Source organism: Polistes fuscatus, unplaced genomic scaffold (assembly GCF_010416935.1).
Source record: "Polistes fuscatus isolate 324 unplaced genomic scaffold, CU_Pfus_HIC Scaffold8, whole genome shotgun sequence".
Classification (NCBI taxonomy): Eukaryota; Metazoa; Arthropoda; class Insecta; order Hymenoptera; family Vespidae; genus Polistes; species Polistes fuscatus.
Genome location: NW_025113162.1, coordinates 8450749 through 8465455, shown reverse-complemented (window position 1 = coordinate 8465455; position 14707 = coordinate 8450749). Strand labels below are relative to the sequence as shown.

At 28.8% G+C, this 14707-nt stretch overlaps 4 protein-coding genes across 4 annotated transcripts; 2 read left to right on the top strand and 2 right to left on the bottom strand.

The window, feature by feature from the left end:
* Positions 1-57: 57 nt before the first annotated feature.
* Positions 58-3985, bottom strand: LOC122525172 (protein bunched, class 2/F/G isoform-like). The gene is made up of 4 exons (XM_043647845.1): positions 1437-3985; positions 1296-1347; positions 1008-1211; positions 58-828 (listed from the first exon to the last, which is right to left on the bottom strand). Exons 1-3 carry the CDS (start codon positions 3299-3301, stop codon positions 1008-1010), a joined length of 2121 nt encoding a protein of 706 aa, XP_043503780.1. The 5' UTR covers positions 3302-3985; the 3' UTR covers positions 58-828.
* A 185-nt stretch (positions 3986-4170) lies between these two features.
* On the top strand, positions 4171-6296 carry LOC122525003 (RCC1-like G exchanging factor-like protein). The gene is made up of 8 exons (XM_043647534.1): positions 4171-4264; positions 4398-4658; positions 4758-5043; positions 5138-5310; positions 5400-5561; positions 5658-5785; positions 5861-5992; positions 6063-6296. Exons 1-8 carry the CDS (start codon positions 4171-4173, stop codon positions 6138-6140), a joined length of 1314 nt encoding a protein of 437 aa, XP_043503469.1. The 3' UTR covers positions 6141-6296.
* On the top strand, positions 6063-14633 carry LOC122525171. The gene is given in 15 exon segments (XM_043647844.1): positions 6063-6142; positions 11142-11239; positions 11338-11524; positions 11586-11851; positions 11916-12215; positions 12301-12468; positions 12540-12608; positions 12611-12717; positions 12803-13029; positions 13104-13246; positions 13458-13658; positions 13733-13858; positions 13925-14073; positions 14144-14348; positions 14488-14633. Coding segments are annotated over 14 exon segments (2325 nt in total). The 5' UTR covers positions 6063-6142; positions 11142-11202; the 3' UTR covers positions 14628-14633.
* LOC122525002 lies at positions 6493-10395 on the bottom strand. The gene is made up of 15 exons (XM_043647533.1): positions 10350-10395; positions 10041-10236; positions 9711-9876; positions 9403-9578; positions 9180-9335; positions 8938-9095; positions 8507-8844; positions 8293-8404; positions 8077-8206; positions 7870-8009; positions 7578-7778; positions 7333-7482; positions 7054-7208; positions 6738-6957; positions 6493-6647 (listed from the first exon to the last, which is right to left on the bottom strand). The coding sequence occupies exons 1-15, from the start codon at positions 10393-10395 to the stop codon at positions 6493-6495; spliced, it is 2499 nt and encodes an 832-aa protein (XP_043503468.1).
* Positions 14634-14707: the final 74 nt, after the last annotated feature.

Sequence of the window (14707 nt, the reverse complement as noted above, 5' to 3'; positions counted from 1 at the left end):
TTTTTGCTTTTTACGACAAAAGCAACGTTGAAGACTTTTAAGAAATTCTAATGATCGTACAATGAAAAAATTTTTTTATTAGGCTCATATAAGATGTAACATAAAATGACAAAATATTGCGAGTTTTCAGATGCACACCATAAGAGTTTCTTGGACACTTGTTTGTTGTTAAATATAATACATATCAGTTTAAAAACGAGACTATTGACACGAGTATCGAAATATAAACTATGCGATTTGACATCCATGGTACTAAAATTTAAAGTGTCGTGCCAAGATTTAGCTTACAAAATGCAATGTAAAAATTATTAGATAACTAAAATATGTAATAGGAACAATACTTTCAAATGCTTTTTGGCATTATAATCTTTAAAAAAATACAGAACGGTACACTACAAGATCCTCAAATGTGATGTAAACCAAATTAATATTTTATTTTATCGACATAATTTTCGCTTTAATCAACGTAATATTTTAATTTCGTTACTTAAATATTAATAATAATAATCTAAATCACGGAAAATTTAGTTTTTTTTTTAAAACTATTACATTGACATGATCATCCAAATTAGCCAAATATTAAAATAATATTAAGGATGTCTAGCTGCCTATTTTGTATCGTTAAATATCTTCTTTTAACACGTTCAAAATCTTCAATTCTATCGTAAAACAATATCAACTCTGGTTATGTATGCTGTTTAGTCCTGGCATGCATTCATATACGTCTTTGCTTGTGTCTAGGATCGCAACAATGTTTTTCCAAAACGGTTGACCATTTTGAAAGAAAAATTCAATGTACAGTTTTAAATATATTTCCTAATCAATAAACTGAAATAGTAAAAAATAATCTATTATCTTTAATTTACTTAAAAAAAAAAGACTAATGCTAATATGTATAATATAATAAATCTCATTATTTATAAATTTCTAAAAATCGTAAAGTTATATACAATAATTATATTATGTTCTTGACAAAGTATTGATAGAAACTTATGTACAATGGTTACCTATTGACCACTTCCTGAACTGTTTTGGGGTAATTTTGCTGTTGTTTGACTTAATTGAGCCAATGTTTCTGGAGTAGCATGTGCTTTTAAGATTGAATTTTCAGCTTCCAATTGGTTAATACGGTCCATAAGTTCTGCGATTTTTTCTTTTAATACCTCAACTTCTTCTCGTACAGCAAACATCAAATGACTTTTTACCAGATCCTATAAAGGAGTACAGTATTATTATTGTTAGTTTTCATATTTATAAAAATTATATTGCGTTTTTTAATTAGGAAAGTTAGTTACCATAGCTTGTTCAATTTTATTATCAATCGCTACTGCACCTGTTCCTGACACACTGTAACAAAATTCAATTATAAATTTCAAAAGCACACATTTAATGTATAATTTATAGGAAATATATGAAAATAGATAAAGTATACAAACCTTTCACTATCTTCAAGGGTATGATGTTCATCGCTTCCTTGTGTAACTTCGGTTAAAGATTCCAAGAGAGTAGCATCAGCTGATTGTGCTGCAGCAGTAGTAACAATGCCTGAAATAGAGTCCTGCTCTGGATCAGGTTGATGAAATGCAATAGTCCCTTGCTGCATTCCTGCCACAACATTTTGACAAGCAGCTGGCACTTGAGCCATTTGCACTTGAGTATTGCTACCAGAGGATTGCGTTTGCATTTGTGTTGGTGGTATAACTTGAGACTGTACCGGTGGTCCTGGTGCATGAATAGTTGAGGAAGATTGTTGTGTACCTGTTTGAGGAACTTTATGTATACTTTGAATGCCCTGCATTCCTTGAACGGCAGTTAGTGGCTCGGAAATCTGAGTCATTGGTTTTTGCGTTTGCAATGGCTGTTGAGGCTGTTGCTGTTGTTGCTGTGGAGGGTGTTGCGGTTGCTGTTGCTGTTGCTGTTGCTGCTGTTGTTGTTGCTGAGGTGGATGCTGCGATTGTTGTTGCTGTTGCTGTTGTTGCGATGGATGTTGGGTAACAAGTATATTTGATGCTTGAGAAGTTGGAACAGTAGTTTGCTGTACCGATGAAGGACAAACAGTTTGTCCAGGTAAAGATTGATTTTGCGTGCTAACCCCCAGATATGGATCTTCTTTAGAATGAGTCATATTTTGTTGAGTCGGAACACTATTACTACTAGTTTGAGTTATAATAGGTATAGAACCTTGAGGCATACTCTGAGGTTGTCCCAGATTATTTGGATGCGTAGGTTGTAAATTAGATGGCAACGTAGATCCCTGTCCTTGTTGTTGAGAAGCTAACTGTTGCGCGGATGACTGAAAATATTGAGGAATTTGCGAAGGTGGTTGAACGTTTGGTTGCGTGGGATTATGCTGTACAGTAGAGGAAATAGAACTGTTTACTGCATAATTTGAACTTGTAACTGAACTATTGTTCGGTACACCGATCGATGACTGCACATCAGGATGAGAGTGAACTGTTCCATTGACGTCAAGATTAATGCTCTTATCGTCAGATACGACAGATTGTTTAGATGCATCTGGGATTACAATTCCACTATCTGTAACCCCATAAGATATGCACACCTCATTTGGATCAGAAACTTTAGGGGTACCAATAGCTGTTGGTTGATTCACCGATGTATGATCCAAATAATCCATGCAGGTCCATCTACCTCTCTTGAATGGCTCCGTACTTTCAATTTTGACTACTTTAAAACGTTCATTTCTCCCATGTGAATGTACCTCTCGTAAATCAGAATCTTGCTTAGCATTACTCGACAGTAAATTAATAATATTGTTGTCGGTAACAGATGTAATGTCTAATGTGTTGATATTGCTATCGTTGACTGAATTGTTCACACTGTTTCCTTCTGACGGTACAATGGCCAGTCCATATTGTGAACTGGTAGGAATCACCGGAGCAGTACTGAGAGCAGCATTACTGGTGTTGAAAAATACGTCCTCTTTAGAGAAGGTATCTTCCGAATAACTAGGCGTCTCGATATCAATATCGGTAATACGCGAATGTTCCACAGAATTATCTTCTGTGTGGGATTCATCCAAATCGTCATTGGAATCTTCGCCGGCATCGTTGCTCATACGACAACCGACTGTAACACTTGTAATTTGAAAAGACGACGTCTTTTTTCTACACTGATTACTACTGGTCACGTTGCTTGAGGTGGTCAAGCTAACCGGCTGGTGTAGTTTATCTGGTTCTCCTAACCGAATCGTTTCCGTAGTCGTACGATGCACTGGATTAGATATCTTTCTACTACCATCCGAGAGTTTATGCGATTTCCTGTGTACATTATCTGCCATTATTATAGGAACTTAGCATTCGAGAGCCACGATCTTTGCACTCGTTCTCCTCTCGCATGTTAAAACCAACATTGCTGCATGCCGGTGTCCGTTCACTTCGATGACCAGTCGCGTAACCTGCGATCTTCACCGGACAAGCTTCAGGCAAAACCGCCCCAACTCTCGGCAAATATACGAAATAAAATCATGTTCTGAGATTGGTAAGGTGTTGACAGTTCACCATTTCTATCGCACGGGAATACAGTTCGTTTGCTCGAGTACCGTCCAATAGAAATGAAACTCGAACTGAGCAATACGAACTCTCTATTCCTTCACGGTCAATTATAAGCCATTTGGTGTCATTCGTTTACATTACTATCTCGATGCAATTTTCATTGTCCACATCCTTCCTGTTCTATTATAGTAAGTGAGCAGTTTAAAAATGGCTGCCAATTCACTCATAGAATTGCCACGAATTATAGCTAGAGTATCTACGAGCGTGTTCGTCAGCTAAAGTCTATTTCCATGAACGTAATATAATCCTTAGTCCACAGTGATTTAACCATTCGATTGCTGGACAACAACAATTTCGAACTTCCGGAAAATGGCGAATCGATTGTAAAGCACTAAATTTTAAAATTTATATTCATGTATATTATTTTCATTTTATCCTTAAAAAAATATGGAATTCTAATCGATGATTCTAAACATATTCAATGTTCAATATTCAATATCCTTTCTATATGAAGTCAATTTAATTCTTTCTGTGGATGATTAATCTTAATGAAGTCTTCGTAAACAACATGAATGTCTTAAACAAAATCCACTAGTAACGTATAACGTATAAGTAGTATTTATTTGTGAAATTTGTATTTTTTATAATTAAAATTATGTTGAAAATAATTAATGGACTTAAAAGAATCAATAAAAATATAGGATTAGGAAAATCCAATCGTAAAAAGATAAAAAAGGACATTTTACCTGGTAATAACCTTAAAATATATTTTTTTACTTATAGTAATGTTTAAAAATATTAAATAGTATTTATTTTATTCTCATATCTTAATTATTCCATAAAAAAAAAGTTTAAGTAAATTTTTTTATCATTTCATTACAGTATTTAAGTATCCGATCAGTAAGGTGGGTGATCGTAGAGTATATGTTTGGGGTCTTGCAGAACATGGAGCTTTAGGTACCATTGATAAAACATTGTCCAAACAAGGCATAGCTTATCTTTCAGCACCAAGAAGATTAACTTTTGGAGAAAGATATAAAGTAATAGATATTGCATGTGGCTATGGTTTTACAGCTTTTGCAATAAATTCTTCTGATAAAAATATCGTTTATGGTAGTGGGATAAACACAGATTCTCAACTTGGTAATAAAGTATTATTTTATTATGTAAAATATTAAATGTCAGTAAAATTAATCTGCTGCTTTCAGATACTTATTTCAAATAAAATGTCTCCTTACTTAGGTTTTCAAGAAGCAGATAAAGTTTATTTAGATGTAGTAACTTCTCCAATGCCAATAAATCTGCCACTTAAAAATTCAACGGCTGAAGTTATAAGTATAGCAGCTGGAAGGGCACATTTATTAATATTAACAAACGAAGGACTTTTTACATTAGGCAACAATGGATATGGTCAATGCGGTAGACCAATTATAATAAATGAAAATTATAATCGTAGTAATGCAGTTCATCATATACCTAGTATAAGAGGAAATCAAATAACTGCTGTTACAGCTGGTCAAGATCATAGGTATAAAGCCAATAATTTATTCTGATTATCTACTTGTATGTCTACCTATGTAAATATTTTCTAACATTGCTTATTAATATATATTATATCGTAGCATACTTTTAACAGAATCTGGTGAAGTATATACATTTGGTTGGGGTGCTGATGGACAAACTGGCTTGGCACATTATCGAAATGAATATCAACCAAGTTTGGTCAAAGGGGATTTAGCAGGGCAACACATAATAAAAGTTGCTTGTGTTGCAGATTGTGTATTGGCTCTTAGCGGTAGTTATTAATATTTACATTAGGGTTTATTCAGAAAATACATTTATAATAATATTTTTAATTGCTTTATTTTTCATTTTAAACATTAGATAAGGGAAAAGTTTTTGGATGGGGAAATTCAGAATATGGACAATTACTAATGGACAGTAATAATTGTCAAATAAACATTGCTACAGAACTGAATATACCTAAGGAAGTAGGACATATTGTTGACATTGCTACTGGAGGCTGTTTCTGTATGATATTGAATTGTAAGAACAAAAAAAATAAATATTAATTAGAAGAAACAAGAATAATAGATATATTACTGTTCATAATAATTTGATTTATTGTATTATATTTTTTAGCTTCAGGAGATGTTTATGTGTGGGGATATGGTATTCTTGGTCTTGGACCAAAAGTAGAAAGAGTTTTAAAACCTACTTTAATTCCATCCACATTATTCGGTAACAATGCGTATTCACGTAATACCAAGGTAAAATTAAATTTATTTAACATAGATTTCTATATAAATATCCATTTGGTGTAATGCAATCATTTTTATTCTTAGGTTACAAATATATATTGTGGAATAAATCATCTAGCAGCGATAACAAATACAGGAGATTTATACATGTGGGGATGTAATAAATTTGGATCTTTAGGATTAAGACATCAAAATGATCAATTTTTTCCTTTCAAGGTAAGATGTGTATTTTTTATTGTATTTCTTCCTACAATTTTTATCTATTTTTTGTAATTTTATTTAAAAGGTGTCTGTAGGAGCTCAGGTAAAAAAGGTTTCCTGTGGAATTGATCACACAGTAGCACTTTGCAAGCCCTTCATCTAAAGGTACATTATATTGTTTTTTATTAAGTAACAATTTATTTATTTTTGGTAAAAAATTTTCACAATATTTTTTAAATATCTGTACATATGTTTGTAATATATAAACTTCCGATATAATTTGTTGAATATGAAATGAATATAAGAAAGTGAACCATTACTTGTATTACGCTTTAATGAGGTAACAAAAAGTAATCTATTATATTGACTGTCAATTAATTATTATGAATTTTTAAAAGATGTTAAATAATAAATATAATTTTTGTTATTAAATTTATAATGATCTTTTAAAAAAACTTATTATTTGATAGTTTGATATTTTAATCATAGATTATGTTTGTTATAAATAACTTTTTTTAATAAGATCTGATATTTGATAGAAGACAATACATTGCTATTATTATCGAAGCAATAGAATTGATTGCCATTTTATTTGCACTACTTGTGCATACTAAATGCTCGTATGAAATAGTATACCTTATCATATGTGGGTATCTACACTTGCTTGGATCTGAAATAAAAAGTTGTTATTTCTATGTATATATATAACTGTTCACTGATATTTTTATATAATATATATTTATTCATTATTTTCATTTACCTGTGCATTGATATGATATATCAGAAGAATTAGCAGTTACAGATATATATAGCGGTTGGCATTCATGAATAAATGTAGCATCGCCACAAGAAACTGAAAAACTATGTTCGTTGTTACTTATTGATGTGCAAGAAACTTCTTGATTAGCTTTTGTTGTATTAACATATAATAGATTTCTTGATGTGCATACTGTTAAAGATCCCCAACCAGATCCTAAAATCTAAAAAGTATATCATCAAAAATATATTTAATTCTTTTGAGATTTAATTTATATATATTTCTTTTATCTTATATTTCTTTTTTGTATGTTACATACCTTTACTGTAGCTGTAGTATCATGAGAAAAGAAATAATTAGGATGAAGTCTATAAAAGTTTATTCCCTGTGGATGGATATAATCCACAAATGCATTCGAAGTTCCAATTGAAACATAATTTGCACCACATTGCGTGTTAATTAATCTTTTAGGAACTGTAATTTTTTTTTGCTATTAATATTTGTGCATCATTATAATGTTTATTACAATAATTTGATATTTATTTATTTCATAATATTTTATTAATATTATGTGTTTTATCACACATTTATATCTTACTTTGTTTTATTCTTGAAATAAGTTTATCAAGCGGTGCCAAACCATCTCTGGTATCTCCCTGTCCAATTGAGAACAAATCTGATGTAGAATCTTGTACTATATTTGCCCATGTATCCTTTGATCCATAAGTTAAAATGAGGATGGTTGCATCTAAAAAACGTTTACAAATTAATAAAACAATATAAAAGGAGTAAAAAGTATATAATAGAATATACTAAGGAATACATAAAAAAAATTCTTGTTACCTGGAATTTCTTCACGCATATATTTGAGTTGTTCTAAACAATATTCTTTATCAGATTGCGATAACTGTGCATTATATGACATAATTAGCACTACATCTGATGCTTTTCCTCCAATACCTTCTCTATGCTCTCTATTTAATTTATCTTGCTCTAAAATTCTTAACATTTGAAGTGACTTAGATAGGTTTAAACCTTTTTGAACTGGAAATAATCATTTTGATTTACTATTTCATTAAATAAGTTCTAGATAATATAAGAACAAAAAAAGATCATATATATGTAGTAAACATACCTTTAGAATAATTAGAAGAATTGAAACTGTTGAAATTTAAAAGAGTATTGGTACTATTAATCATTGTATTTCCATCATAGCCATTAAGTATAGTAAAATTACTATTGAACTGATTAATCTCCATATTTTCTAACATATGCCTGCATGAAAAAAAGAATATGTAAATAGACATTTAACAAATTATTTCATTGCTTTTTTTAAACTTACGCTAATATGGGTTGTACAGATTCAAAAGGCCAATTTGTATCAAGAATAATAGTCAAGTCCGCAGAAACTGTAGTCGAATCAAATAGACGATCTGTCTCTTGACATGATAAATCTTGGTTCATTGATGAAGCTATAAAAGATAGAAATTTGTTAAAAATTTAGCATATTATGGGATCGATCGTATAATGGGATATAATAGGCTTGTGTAATACTAACGTATATATGTTGATAATTCATTTGCAGCATCAACTGCAAATTTTTCTATAATAGGTGGTTGTAATGTTGCTTTTGCTAAATTTTCACTTAATACTAAAGATGCACTGTATGCCTGTAAACAAAATAATTTATTGAATTATTTTAATATATTATTTTATTTTTATGTAAAACATTTCTTATATAATATTCAGAAAAATTATAATAATTAATTTACCTGTGCAGATAATGTAGAATTAGGTGCAACATATCTAAACAACGATCTACGATTACATGCTCGAATTGTAGAATTAAATAAGCCTGGAGCACTGTAATACATATCCAAAATTTGAGAAAGACGTAAGCTAGGTATTTTTGAATACCACGATTTAACTTCATTAGCAAGAATTAATCCATCCAGATCTCCTCTAATTTCGGCAGTCGTAAATTGAAGTTTTTCATTAGAATTTAGAAAATACCAACGTGGCATTGCAGTAGAATTCCAATCTCCATTTACTCCTACTTGTAATTTTTCTCCTCTAGGACCTTGCATAAGCGCAACTTCAGCTAAGTCTCCTGCATAAATTTAATATTATTTTTCTTAGAAATATGTAAATATAAATGTTAGATATAATAATCAAATTAATCTAAAATTATTGTAATATCTACCAGCTAATGTGGCTATCCACTTATTATCTAAAGTTATATCAGATGAATATGTAGTTTGTAGTATTTCATCTTTCAATACATCTCGAAGTATAATATTTTCTGGTTGTACTGCTGCAGCTATACCAGCAAGAATTGAGCCACCGGAAATTGATCCCCAACTATAAAATTATTAATCATACATATTTCAAAAACAATTATAAAGAATAATTCGTTTTCTTCATTTTGAATAAAGTTTTACTTACGGAGTCTTAATTACTCCATTCTCAACTGGGCATTTACTTAGCGGTGGTAGAGCAGATATTCTTCCTTTATCAGGATGATTTGGTGGCAATTCTGGATAGAATGAATTAGGATCTACTGCATTTTCCGTTGAATCTTTTCTATTTGTTATTGTTTCTCTATATGATAATTAAAATTATTATTAAAATATGTTTTAACGAAAGGAAAATAAATATATATATTTACATTTCTTCTGGAGATAAAGTTTCAACATCGTCATTAATATTTTTTGTATTATTACTATCATTTTTATCAATACTTCTAATATTTCTGTATGCACTATTCGCAAATCTGCAAACTGTTCCTTCATCGCCTCTTTCAAAAATGTTTACGCTACTTGACAACATAAAATGCAGAGTACACTGAAATAAATAATCTATCATTATTTGATCACATTTGTTTCATTTTAAGGTATAAGTTGGAAATGATTTATAAAGAAAATATATGTATATCTATGATTTATAAAGATTTCAACTTATCAATAAAAATCTTACTCTTTCAATAGCAGTAATACTGTTATTAGGAAACAACATTGCATTTCCTTGTATAAATCGAAGTGTTTTTGCATGACGAAAAAATTCGTGGCCAGTTGGTGCGTAAGGAGATATTCCATCTTGTGTTACCACAGATGGGTTTGGACGTATACCATCTTGGCGAAAACTATATATTGATAATATTTAAATATTAATAAATATATTTTATGTGTTATTTAAAAAATATTATAAATATGATTAATTGGCTTATTAGCAAAATCAAGAGAAATATTAAATAAGTATTATCAATAATAAAATTTGCTGACAGTTTGTATATGTATATGTTTTTACCGATGTAATAATGCAACAGACAAACTTCTAAGGTCCATATTCAATCCTTCTGAATTTTCAATTTTTCGCACTATTGCTATAAGTGTATTCAAAGTATGGGGTAACCTATTATCCCTTTCTAAAAGATATTTATTTTCATAACATTCACGAAGAGAAGTTGGAAGAGTACGCACAGCATTTTCTTGCGCATGGATGCCTAAAATATGACATCATCTCAATACTACTTTTAAAAAATTTATTAGTACATATAATGTATATTTAAAAAAAAATTAGATAAATGAAAATTTTTAAATCAATAAAAAAACTTACCTAAATTGTAGACAAAACCCATGATAAGTAAATAAAGTATCTTCATCATAATTTTGTTCGTATATAAAAAGATAAAATTCAGTAGATCTACAAGTATAATATATTATTATAAACTATAACTTATACTAAACAATGTATAACTGAAGTTATATAAAATTATAAAGTAAAATATCGACCAACTTATAATGCATTATTTTAAAAGTATCAGTATTTTGGCACAACTTACATTTTATTATAAAAATAACTTATTTAATTGTTACACAAAATATATTGTCCTTACTATTCTTCTTTGAAAGGTATCACACTTACCTTTTTACACAAGTAGAAATATCTACTATCACTATCAAAAGATAAGATATGGAATATTGTGAGTAATATGTCCCCTTTTCTTATTGCACAGGTCATACTTATATGAATAAGGCTAATCTTGAAGAAACAAAAAAGCAAAAAACATTTATTTTCATTTAAAAATTTATTACATTGAAATGTTAATTTTTTAACTATAAATATATGTTATATGAAATATTTATAATATAACTATTTTACTTTTTATCTTTGTAGGTATTATTTATGCATAAACAATACTATACATTTCTATAAATAATTTATTTTTATAAATTAATATCTTATTGTATACTTATTGTATACTTATTGCATTGATTTTATAAATAATTAAGAAATGTAAATAATATAATTTTTACAGAGATTTCACATTTATATATTTATCTTATCAAGATTGGAAGTAGAGCATTATCTTACTCTATCTTTCTAAAACATAGTGATTCATTGCAGAGTACATACGGTGTTACAACATGTGCAATACTCTTTCAGTGACATAGTGAACTGTTTCAAAATGTTAATATACAAAATTTGGTTTCTTTTATGCTTCGGTATGTATTAAACGTTTACATTTTTTTTATTAAAAATTGTAGATATAATATTTATATATTGAAAAGGAATAACTAATGGATTGTATTTCATTTTACAGGATATTGTGTAGTATATTCTCAAGTAACTATACCGGATCCTCTTAAAGAATGCTATATAAATCGTACTAAAAATGAGATTTTATTGCCCTTAAATATACGTACATTCATTGATATTTTGCAAAAAGCTGAAATAGAAACCTTTACTACTATGGATATGAGAACATTCTCTTCGTCATTGTTACACAGGTAAAAGAAATATATAAAATGTCTTAAATTTAAATTAATAATGTTACTAGTTATATATTAGGTTTAAATTTGATGGAGTTGAATACGTTGAAGGCTTGCATGAAAGTGATGGAATATTGCCTTTCATTGGACGTGGGACACAACGAACAAAAAATATAATAATAGAAGAATTGGTTCCGGGCAATGCTGATGCTTTTCCTTCTAAAGTACTTTCACAGTTAGAAAGATGCACTCTTCATTTTGCCATCTCAAATGCTATAAACAAATATAAATCTGACGACATAAACAATCTGTGCCAAAAAATTGGGAATCGAGAAAAATTAACTGGTAACATCCTATCAATATATGCAATTAAATCTAGAATTATTATCTTACAAACTTATTTTCATAGGAAGAACGATATCTATTAATGCAACAGATTGTCCAAGAGAATATGGAGTTATTCTTACTCCGTATGGCACAATTGCTCCTGGTGCTATTATAGGAGCAATAGCTGCTAGTTTAGAGCATCAAAGTATTACGTTGAATCAATTACTTGCGACATCAGCTATAACTTATTTAAATGTCAACGAAGATGAGATTGATTTTATTATACCAAAAGACAAAATGATTATTGAAAAATCAATGTGGCAGCAATCTATAAATACATCAGAAATAACAATTGATAATATATGGCTTACCACAATTGCTGGTAAGAGATTTAACTACTATAATAATAGTAATAAACTGTTATATGAAGAAACATTGAAAATACAAAATTAAAATGTACATTTAAGGGGACTTGGGTGAAATGGTAATTTATCAAGGACCTTTAGTAAAAGAAAAAATGACATTAGGAGTAACTGGATTTTGGAACAGTACTATATATCCTAATATTTATTATCTTACAAAAAATCCTGATAGTTATGACGCAACACGGGCTGAAATAGTTGGTGACATTGATGGTAAATTAATTATAGTAAAATAAAATATTATTTAATCTTAATATTTTTAAATTGTTGTTTGTATTTCACAGGTTTAATACTTGCACGCAATTTAGAAACATGGACTGCCAATTTTCATAGCCTTCGGCTTAGTCAGATTTTGATATGTATTATTCTAATCAAGGCATTAATTTTGACCCAAATATCAAAGCTTGTAATCGAAAAACAACTTTTGCACAAGTTACATCCAAAACTATTTTAGCAGAACAGGTATATTCAGAATTAAATTATTAAGCATTAGTAGGTATTATATAGTGACAAAAAAAGGCAAAATTATAAAAATTTTATATTATAGACACATGCAGTATCATATTTATTAGCATATCGTAATAGCATAGCATATATATCTGAAGAGGCATTAAAGCGACTGGTTAACTATGCTGTTGATACATTTATAAATTATACAGAAAAACATTTACTTACAGAATCGCACTGTCGTAATAAAAATGTTCAATTACCAGCAGAAGTAATAATTGCTTTTGACGGTGCATGGACCCCAGATTATACTATGGATTTTATTTCGTAAGCGTATACAACTGTATTTATATATACATAATTTAAAAAAAAGAGATTTGAATATAAAAAACTTTTTTCAGAGTTCTATTAGAAGATTTAGATGTATCAATATATGGTTCTAAAATAGGTATATTGCATGGCTCAACAGGAAATTGGTTACTTAACGTCACCAATAGACCATCAGTTGCATATGAAGCTATATACAATTTTACAAAAGTGTCATGTAAGTTTATATCATTTATTTGTAAAACGTTATAAGTTAATTAAATACTATATTTTTAAATATTATTTATGTTACTAACAATATCAACTTAATGTGTGTGACTTTTGTGTGTGGATTCATTTTTAATTAATAAGCTGTTTTTCTATTTTAACAAACATTCTACACAACCAGAACATTGAGCAATGTAACATTTATAAATAATTATTTTTAGGGCCCAGTCAGTTCAATTATACTAATACACTTCAAACAATATTTAATTATTTAAATATTACATCAGAAGAAAATCAGAAAAATCATGTAATTGGTAATTTAGGACAAATTATAATTTTATTAGTTCCATTAGCATTTATGACCAACGTACAACAACAATCGGCCCTAATGTTATTACAACAAATCAAATTATATTATCCAGGTAAATTGTCTTTAATTTTGCACTAACTAGTAACGTTAATGTGCTAATATTGATATATTATTTTATATACACAGATGTACATTTCTTATATTATACATCAGAGTATAATGCATATTTATTTCAACCCTTTATAATGTCAGAAGAAGATCATTTAATTAAAACTTTGCAAATTGATGATATTATTAATCATTTTAGTGCAGGTATATATAATTGTAATCATATTTACACTTATGATGTAATAAATATTCATAATAATGTATTTTTAGTACATTGGCTATTAAGACCTTTACCAAATATGAATATAACTACTGAAAATCATAAAAATCAAATGGAAAATTATATAGGTCCATCACAATCTATTTTATACAAATTACACAGACACTGGAGAAAAAATACGAAACAAACAACTGTTACGGTTTGTATATTTCCTTTCTTTTTTAAATACCTATATAATTCTTTAATAAATTAATGTGATTATATTTTAGTTTCATAGCGTTGGGTATGGTGAAATAACAGTATGCTCTTGGATTCAGTTCAATAGCACAAAAAAGAAATACAATGAATATTGTAGAGATGCAGACGGTCATAAGGACATTATATTAAATGATTATACTCTTTGTCCTGACAAAAAAATGTGTCCTCACATATATTATCGTGTACAGCATGTAACTTCTTTACGTAAATGTGCAGGTATGTAGTAAGTGAATAAATTATCTACATTATACACAATCTTAAGCAATTAACATATAAGTATTAGATGTAAAATTAAGATGAAAAATATTTTCTCTCTCTCAATGATTAGAAAAATTATTTATATTTTTCATTCCAGAATTAGGTTGTAGAACACCAGATCATGTGCGATATATTGTCAGAATAGAAAGTACATACTATAAGAATAGTGCAAGCAGAAATATATTATCAATAATACTTTCGACATTCGTCTTTCTTTTATTTATATTTTTCAAATAACTTATATTAAGAAAATAGATTATTAACAATTTTAATTATTTTTGTACTTTAAAATGTTATTCATACAATTATAAAAAAAC

Bases quoted from the DNA above. Each gene is read 5' to 3' on its own strand.
- LOC122525172 (XM_043647845.1), bottom strand. From the start codon at position 3,301: ATGGCAGATAATGTACACAGGAAATCGCATAAACTCTCGGATGGTAGT. The intron at 1,348-1,436 runs GTTTGTATACTT...ATTTTGTTACAG, and splicing joins ACCCTTGAAGATAGTGAAAG to TGTGTCAGGAACAGGTGCAG. The intron at 1,212-1,295 runs GTAACTAACTTT...ACTCCTTTATAG, and splicing joins ATAAAATTGAACAAGCTATG to GATCTGGTAAAAAGTCATTT.
- LOC122525003 (XM_043647534.1), top strand. From the start codon at position 4,171: ATGTTGAAAATAATTAATGGACTTAAAAGAATCAATAAAAATATAGGA. The intron at 5,044-5,137 runs GTATAAAGCCAA...ATTATATCGTAG, and splicing joins ACAGCTGGTCAAGATCATAG to CATACTTTTAACAGAATCTG. The intron at 5,311-5,399 runs GTAGTTATTAAT...TTTAAACATTAG, and splicing joins TTGTGTATTGGCTCTTAGCG to ATAAGGGAAAAGTTTTTGGA.
- LOC122525002 (XM_043647533.1), bottom strand. From the start codon at position 10,395: ATGAAGATACTTTATTTACTTATCATGGGTTTTGTCTACAATTTAG. The intron at 8,010-8,076 runs GTAAGTTTAAAA...TTTTTCATGCAG, and splicing joins TCTGTACAACCCATATTAGC to GCATATGTTAGAAAATATGG. The intron at 6,648-6,737 runs GTAAATGAAAAT...TTTTTATTTCAG, and splicing joins TATATCATATCAATGCACAG to ATCCAAGCAAGTGTAGATAC.